At 33.4% G+C, this 8,876-nt stretch overlaps 1 protein-coding gene across 3 annotated transcripts; it reads right to left on the reverse strand.

Annotated features, from left to right (window-relative positions):
- Nucleotides 1–190: 190 nt before the first annotated feature.
- SDE5 (silencing defective 5) lies at nt 191–5,345 on the reverse strand. Of its 3 annotated transcripts, none has more exons than XM_012992086.2 (12): nt 5,184–5,345; nt 3,907–3,976; nt 2,547–3,136; nt 2,320–2,345; nt 1,886–1,986; nt 1,534–1,778; nt 1,332–1,417; nt 1,191–1,247; nt 977–1,044; nt 789–889; nt 617–687; nt 191–512 (listed from the first exon to the last, which is right to left on the reverse strand). In XM_012992086.2, exons 3-12 carry the CDS (start codon nt 3,133–3,135, stop codon nt 396–398), a joined length of 1,461 nt encoding a protein of 486 aa, XP_012847540.2. In that variant the 5' UTR covers nt 3,136; nt 3,907–3,976; nt 5,184–5,345; the 3' UTR covers nt 191–395. The 3 variants fall into 3 exon arrangements, with proteins under 3 accessions (XP_012847540.2, XP_088668042.1, XP_088668041.1); XM_088811916.1 differs by lacking the exon at nt 5,184–5,345 and adding an exon at nt 4,716–4,788; XM_088811915.1 differs by lacking the exon at nt 5,184–5,345 and having other exon boundaries at nt 3,907–4,134.
- Nucleotides 5,346–8,876: the final 3,531 nt, after the last annotated feature.

Genomic DNA, 8,876 nt, shown 5'->3' on the forward strand with positions numbered 1-8,876 from the left:
TGATTCCGTGATTTAAATTTTGCCAAAATCAGATAGAAAATGGTCAAAATCACGTTCGAAATCAAAACTATATAAGAACATTGAACGAAAGGTAAACTTTCATTAGGTGTTCATCCTTCACCAAACAAAGTACTAACACTTCTTCACCGCATTCATCGGGAAATGAGAGAAAAATCTACTATCATAAACCAAGCTTTCAAATCTCAATTTTTACTTTCTCAAAATTCCTTCGAATCAGTCTGGAAAACGAGCATGAACTCAATGATTAATGCAAGGAATTGAGATACAAGTAAAATGAAAATTTCTGAGGTCATTATATAAAAAAAAAAGAAAAAAAAAAAAGGTGTCCTCAATGCGAGTTCTAATCTCAAAGAGAACAAATAATATGAAGTTGTTCATTTTTTTGCAAAACTGAGCTTGCTCGGATCAATCTCGTCTGCCCGAACTGATATAATCAATCCATTCCCTTCTTCGGTCCAAGGAATTCCCTCCTTCTCCAAAAGCTTAGTAATCTGCAGAGTGATATTTTTATCATGCATGTATGATGAATGATTAAATAAACTGAATCAAACCACTATTTATAATAATTATCAAGGAATATAAAGAAAACTCGTACAAGGCGCTTTCGCCGCTTATCTTTCTGGTCACCGGTATTGGTCCCGACTGCAAACTTCAAGTAGCGAATAGCTGGGAAAATAAATTTTATTAGAGCCCCGTTTATCATGGTTTAAAAAAACAAAAAAAAGAACCAATTGTTTAAGAAAATATGTCGAGAAATGACAACCCACTTGGCAAACCAGAAAGAGAAGTCAATTGAAATTTCAATATGTACAGAGCTTCCTTTGGCTCGAGATGATGCATTTTAATAGAAAATTCTTCATCCTCATCTCTGCGGGCAAAACATGGAGGGCGTTTAGGTCATTTCACATGCAATGGAGCAAATGAGTGCAAAGAAGAAGAAAAAAAATGTCAACACCTGTTATTGATGAGTTTTTGAGCAGATTTTTCATCTGTTTCTCGAGCTTTCATCATGTAATAGTTACCCTAAGAATATAAAGCAACGGAAAACAAAACTATTATCGCATGTCTTACAAAGATCAGTTTCTAAACATGCCTTACGAGCTACGACCAAAGTCATATAAAAAATTATTAAAGTTTTAGTGGAAGACTTAAGGAGACGTGAGACGTACCTCTTCCTTAAGTCTATACGCATTGTCGTAATCCTTTTTAATATATGCATCCAGAGCCTGCAGAAAAAAAATATAAACACTTGATCAACGAACTGTGTAAGTCTATATATCATATGTTATTTGCAAAGAGAAAATACTTACAGCTTTAAACGATTCCTTCATCGAAGCCCAGTACTCCGTCAAAGCTTTGCGCATGTCGTCATAGCTCATCTGATTTTCATCACCATCTAGTATACCAACATTTGCATTTACCAGATATGAGTGTATACGCATCTTTTTTCACACGGTGAAATGAGAAATACTAAGAAAGCAGAAGCGAATAACACCAAAATAAAGCACTCACTTCTATGATTAACTAGTTGTCTTGTAATAAAAGTAAAATCCTCTATGATTATGTCGTCGGGCGGTTTGGTTACAATCTGACCATGAGGTGACCGCCTAACTGGTCTAATTGGGGTAACCTCCTTTTCTTCAAATCTGTCAGGCACACTGAATAGTGACTCTAAAACTTCTCTTTGAACGTCCTTCGTTTTCGTCTCTGCCCGAGGTAATATTAATTCACCTCCATTCTCCACATTAGTGTTCAATCTGAAGAATGTCCAAAAAAGAAAAATTAAAAAAATCGTATTATGAGAGGAAAAAAGAGCTCATGTACATCACTTGCATCAAAAGATACACCAAATCAAGCACCATACCTTCTAGAAGAAGAAGGTTTCGCATTTCCAGCACCTACGCCAATAACATCATCACTCTTTTCCAGGGTTTGTACTGACATATCGAGGAGTTTATCAATGCTCTGCATATTTTAGAAAGAAAACAAATGTGTTTGTCAAGATTCTGGAAATATGCACAACCTTCATCCCACTATTTTGTACAACATTTTTAGAGAGTAAAATAAACTACTAAGCTTTTGGAAATGTATAAATCGAATAGGTTTTTTCGTTATCAATCTATCTCATCGACCTTCAATACCAATAAATCAAATCATCTTTTCGTTTCGGCTTATTCGTCTTACACACTTAGGACATTAAATTTCCAACTTCATAAATAAAAAAAGACAGTTACTGAACACGAGTATAAAATGAAAACCATTAATAGATGCTGATAATTTAACCAATACTAGACTTACCCTTGACATATTGTACCCACATTGACCTGCAAGTTGAAAACATACCACAGTTAGATGCAAACTGTTGCAAGATATAACAGAATTAAAAATGGAGAACCAGAATATAAACTGACGTTTCTTTGCAAAGATGTATAGAAGGCTTAAACTATAGGTCAAGAGAAAATTGTCTAGATATTAGTACGATAACGAATACCAATAGTTAATAGTTTTTAACCAATATTGCTTACCAATAACGTCCTGGATTACACTCTTGTCGAGCTGAAATCCCTTTCCAAGCATCTTAAAAAGAAATTCTTCAAGATCACTATCCATGGATTCACTCTGTGAGCCAGAATCCAACTCCGGTTTCTCATCCCAAATCTCAGATACTGGAATATCATCCGAGTTTATTATCACCGGTTTCGACTTCTCATTCAATCCATTTGACTGGGATTTAGGTCTAATGTAATCCTTTCCAATCACATCAGACACAGTTCCCATCGACGCTGAACCCTTTTTCGGCTTTGTTTTACCGACATCAACATTCTCCGAGATGTTATTCGATGGGCACACAGAAGAAGAAGAAGAAGAAGAAGAAGAAGGGCTACTCGTGTTTTCAGCATTGTTCTGTGATTTTGAGGAACAAGTTCCAGAAGTGCTGCCCTGCATGTTACAGAGTATTTCAGCTGTAGAATTCAAGTTTCGACCTGTTTCACAGTAGGCTGAAGCTATATCCTTAAGGGAAACAACAGAACCAAAAGCTTCCAGCAATTGCTTAAGATTCTTCTCGTCTACTTCGGTATACGAAGAACTCGAAGCAAATGCTTGGGCTTCCATCCTTCAAAACAAAAAAAAAAACTGAGTTAAGATTTTAACCTAAGAGGATTCGCAGTAAGTAATTCAATAGAGAGAGGTCAGGCACATTCCTAATTTAGTATCTAGAAATCCCGATGAAACCGTACTGTAATGGTTAATTTCGACCATGAATGAGAAATGTGCCCAAACACATAGAAATTATATCCAGTAAAAGAGTACAACATAATCCGTAAGACTTTGCAGATATCAAATGTAAGTGAGTAATTCATTTGCAAAGAAACCATAACTTCTGTTATCTTGATAAAAAAACAACTTTATCCTACAGACAAATAATGAATGAAGAAATCATCGCATACTCATTAATTACAGAAAATTGATAATAAAAGCGTCTTAGAGAAATTCATCGGAAACCTATTCAAATGTTTTTATTCTAATCCACGCCTGAAATGCAGATATGTAGACTTCTAGACAAGATGAAAACAACAGTCAGCACATATGAAAACTATTTTTTCATAAGAAAAAACAGAATCCTCAGAACAGATCTAAGCAATTCTTTTAAATAATGGCTGTCATCGTAAATTCCGATTATACCAAAATTGAAGCACAAACATCATCAATGTTATATTGTTCAATTAAACTATATATCACTTTTAAAATGTGCTAACCACTCGTTTCAGATATAGAATGCAGTAGCATGCTTTCCTACACAACAACAAAAAAAAAAAGAGGGACAAGATTTTGCATCTTCATATATAATTAAATAAGAGAAAGTGTGTGGAAAAAAAATCCTACCTGAGAGAACGGGTTATTTTCTCGACAATGCCGCTCTGCGTATTAGTAGTGTGTGTACACTGAGATGTTTCTAATAGAAGAATAACAAAGGAGACTAGGATGAAAAAGGGAGAAAGGTTCATACACTTTAATTGAAGATCTATTTTAAAATGAAAAACAATCTAAAAAATTTCAATAAAGCAGCGAGCGATATTTCTTATTTATTGCGTACAAGTCAGATAATAAAAGCAGAAAACCGCTAAATGCGATGAAATCTGCTGTAGCACACAGATAATAAAGAACGCAATCCAGCCCAGAGGATTCTAAGCCCTATTTAAAGTATAAACGTACATAAAACGCGTGCGACATTGACAAAAGTTGGTAACCAATTTCAAAGGCAGCAAACCTTTTGTCAACTAGATAAAAGAAAATCAACCGGCTTTGATAACATCGTAAATTCTATTAATTGATGAAATCCGAAGGAAAAAAAAATGTGTATGGTAAACATGAAAGGCCTATTTGAATGTATTAATGCTCATTCGTATCGGCAATGTAGATATGGTGAATTTGATAGAACAGGAAACTTAATAATGAGAGCACGATTCGGCATATTTAAAATTCAAACAGAGGTCGACGAAATTCTTCCATCATTGAAAGAAATAACTTCAGAATCCATCTAAGCAATTCATTTCCTAAACAGCAAATAAAGACGCAGTGCCTCAATCCTTCGAATAAACGACTTATGAACATGATAATTAGGACAACGGATTATCAAACTCAAATATGAATCCAGAAAGCCATCAAAATTACAGTATGTACCGACATTATACCTTACTCTAGGAATTAATATTCATATAATCCCTCGTCCCGAATTAAAGCTCGAATTTCATTATCGGAACGCCATAAAAACGATTCAAAAAATTCACAAAATTAACCAGTTAGTTTCCCTCTTCAAGCACATTGGCCTCAGTGACAAATTTCCCCTTCCATTTTTACTCCAAAGAGTTTCATGCATGTATACAATCACATTCAACATTAGTGAATATATAATCATCTTCAATCAATTCCTAAAAATTAAAAAAAAAAAAAAAAACTCTCATTTGGTTAACTACAGCCCGATTCAACACTGCATTCAGAACAACAAAAATTATAATCAGGAAAAAACAAAAAAAAAAAAAAAAAAACCGTAGGGATTGAAAATAAAGAGAGAGATTATTTCTGATTAATGCTACGGAAAAAAGGACAATCAATCCACATTACACTGAAAAAATAACGAAGAAGAGAAATTAAATCGTTACTTGAAGAATCGGCAGAGGAAAAAGCGTCCCCCTTTTCTCGGGAGAGACTGTGTGTTAGTGTACCACAACTGTGTGTGGGTTTGTAACAGACGGAAGCAAAAGGAGAAAGGAGAAGGTGACTCAGTGAGTCAAAAAGGAGAAGGAAAAAGTGTACATCTTTTCTTTTATATGGGAATGAAATGAAATGATTGCTGTGAGGCAGGGCATGTTTATTTAATGACTTTCCAGTTTTTGTTACTTAGAGATTGGAATTCAATTAACTTAATAACTATAATTACAAAATGTATTATATTTGTTGAGAAACTAATAAACAATATACAAAAAGTAGAGAATAAAGTAGGGAGAAGATGTAATATGTTATTCCATATATTTAAGTATACAAAATACAATGCATTGCACCTAATTTATAGGTGTAGAAAAGCTAGTCAAAGGTCATGAGTTACAAGACCTTAATGATGAATAATGGTGGAGGTAAATAGGTTTAATGGAGAGTATAATGGTGGTCATCCATAACCTCCAAGAATTCATAATACTCCCCCTTGGATGTCCACCATTTATGGAATATGCCTCGTTAAAACCTTGTTAGGAAAACCCGATGGGACAAAACCTAAACGAAGGAAAAAGAGTACATATCCATCTGAAGCTTGTGAGCGTGACACTGCCTCGTTAAAACCTTGCCAAGAAAAACCTATTGGGATAAAAACTTGGTCGAAGGAAAAAGAGTACAGTGTTGTTATAAGTTGTGCTCGTGCTCCCCCTGATTTCGACATATGACTTTTAATCATCTTCTCACTAAAGTAGTTGGCAATACACCGATATATGAATATGATCATTTATTGTTTGACTTTGATATAGCCAACTATATCCGCTTTAAGATCCACGAAATTTTTCATAAAGATAGTGTAATACACATTTAACACTTTTGCAAATTGTAATTCTTTCATTATCTTCCCGATGGCTTAAAAGATCTTCAATTATATCCAATGATTGGACAAACATAATATCACTCAATAGATGAGTCTTATCCATTTCTTATTTGTATTAATGGATAAATTTCATTTGATAGATCTTTTTTTCGAGATGCATCGCCCTTCCAATATTTTTCATCTTAAATTATGTCACAAAATAATTGACCATCTTTGTGAGCTCTTCGTGAGTCCACAAGATCTAGGTCATTCACATCTATACCATGATAATGGTAAGTCAAATTATTTGATTATGGATAAGGTAATCACTGAGGTGAATGTACCATATTTTGAAGATAATATGTAAATGGATCATTTCTAGAGTATGACTCACGAAACCTCTTATGCACAACGCATTATCAATTCTTCATTAATTTTATGATCCATATAGATATGCGGTAATTGCATCCATATGATGCATGTCTAGTATTTTGAATACCATCATAAAGTGATTGCATCATAAAAATATATTTTCAAAGGCATTCAAATTTACCGCAATGATTTTACCCACTTTTGTACTAAAGGCTTTCACAACTTTATGTGTGATGACCGCAAGTCAATGTACAATTTATTTCATCAATAATTTCAAATAATCATGGTCAATTGCATTTGTGAATGCATATACTAATGACCAATTAGATGTCGACATCTATTAATATTTATAAGCTTCAAGCTCTTCACATTATAGAAATAATTGTACATATAGTTATTCGATAACATCTTAAGTACTCCCCATATTTCTTTATAATCAATCAAGAGCTCACTATTTCACTTTCCGGTACCGGATTCTCCTTAGAGAATTATATTGATATAAATGGGGATTGTAGCCTTTGTGGGTACGATCTCTTGTAGAGATCCATATCTTTTCATGTACCATGTATTTTCTCTTATAGAGAATTTTCTATATTGCATCAATAAAGTTTTTCATAATACTTTATGTGCTTGAGCTCATTATTTAATTCAATAAAATGTCCTATATGGACAAAACGCGCGCTTTTGAGTTTCACAATGTGGAGGGAGTATTGAGGACTACGTGTCCACTTTATTTTCAAACTCAATATTGTCAAATTTAATTTGGTACATGAATATTCATTGGAAAAGAATTTTCAATTCTTTAGGATAGTATATCGGTACAACAACAAAATTGAGAACTAATGTCTCAAATTCCTCTCTATTCACTTAGAGAGCAAGCTAACCATGATTTGTTTGCCAATCAACTCTTCATTGGCACATAATGGTTCGATTTAAAATGATCTCGATAGCTACCGTGTAATCATCAATGATTTTCTCATCCAAATATGGATTTCATTTATGCCACCATAATTGGCAAAAATTCTCAAATCATAGTAATGGATATTGGTGTTGAGGCGTCCCCCAACATCGTCTTTAAGACGAATCCTTTCATGAATGAGATAAGTAATAGGATGAGAGTATGATGCTACTAGCGCTAGTAGACTTTAATTGAACGGTATTCACACCACTTATAAGGGTGTTAATCATTCGAACCAACATATATATCTCCCCCTCTTATATGTATAAATTAAGATTGGTTAGTTGTGTACCATAATCATTTTTCACCCAATTAGGGATTCACGATGCAATCATGATGTGAAATTTGTCCTTCAAGGACATTCGTTTTCATGGCAAAATTTAATGTGCAATGTGTCATTCTTAGACATTTTCTCTTGCACTCATTTGCAACATATGTAATATTTTCAAGTTGCCATTTTATCGATAAATGCATCTAGCATTTTGCACATTAAAATTGTTGCAATTGAATTTTTTTTTTCTTTTGTGCTTAAATATTTCCATGCACAAATCCAGATGAGACAAAGATCATTTCATATATTCACGCCGTTATACAAGAACCGGCTTCTTATCTCCCCCTTAACGGCGGGAATTTTGTCTCAGTAAAATGGCAATTAACAATGTATGCCATAGAAATATTTCCCATTTGGGGTGCAAAATATTGCATAGCATAAATTATAAATAAACCATGTGATATAGTTGTTATCTAGATGAGAGTAACTACATTTGAGAATCTAACAGGTTCGGTACACAAATGACCAAATTTTAAAATTTTAAAAATTCAGGGACCAAACTGTAAAATTTGAAAATTTAGGGACCGAACTGTAAAATTTGAAAACTTCAGGGACAAGACTGAAATTTTAAAAAATTCGGTGAAAACTGAAAATGCTGAAATATATTCATAATTGCAGTTGATGAGAGGAACGAGCTGCATATTCTAAAAAAAATATTTGGACTGAATCGTAAAATTTTCGAATTCAGAGGACTAAACTGAAAATTTTGAAAACTTTGAGGAGTAAACTGTAAATTTTGAAAAATCAGAATATGTAGAGGGTTTGGAATTTTAATAAGAAAATCAGATCCCCTTTTTTCGTTTGGTTTGAAATTTCATCTCATCTCATCTAGATCAATTATAAAAAATCATATACATACCTCCATATGTATTTGGAATGAAATTTGCAACTTTAATTGATTTGGTCAATATCGTGACTCCAAAATCAACGCAAATTCTTTTGCTTTCCTATTGGTGCTTGATAAAGCTTATCAACATGCTTTATCGTAAAATGGATTTATGACCAATCATTGTCAATATCTCTCACATCTCTTCACCTCTAATGGTGAGATAAATATATATGTAATAAGCACCATGATATCTATATAAGATATCTCGTGAAACATTTTGTTATTTTAACTGTTAAAT

This window comes from Erythranthe guttata, chromosome 13 (assembly GCF_056151865.1).
Source record: "Erythranthe guttata isolate IM_541 chromosome 13, IM_541, whole genome shotgun sequence".
Lineage (NCBI taxonomy): Eukaryota > Viridiplantae > Streptophyta > Magnoliopsida > Lamiales > Phrymaceae > Erythranthe > Erythranthe guttata.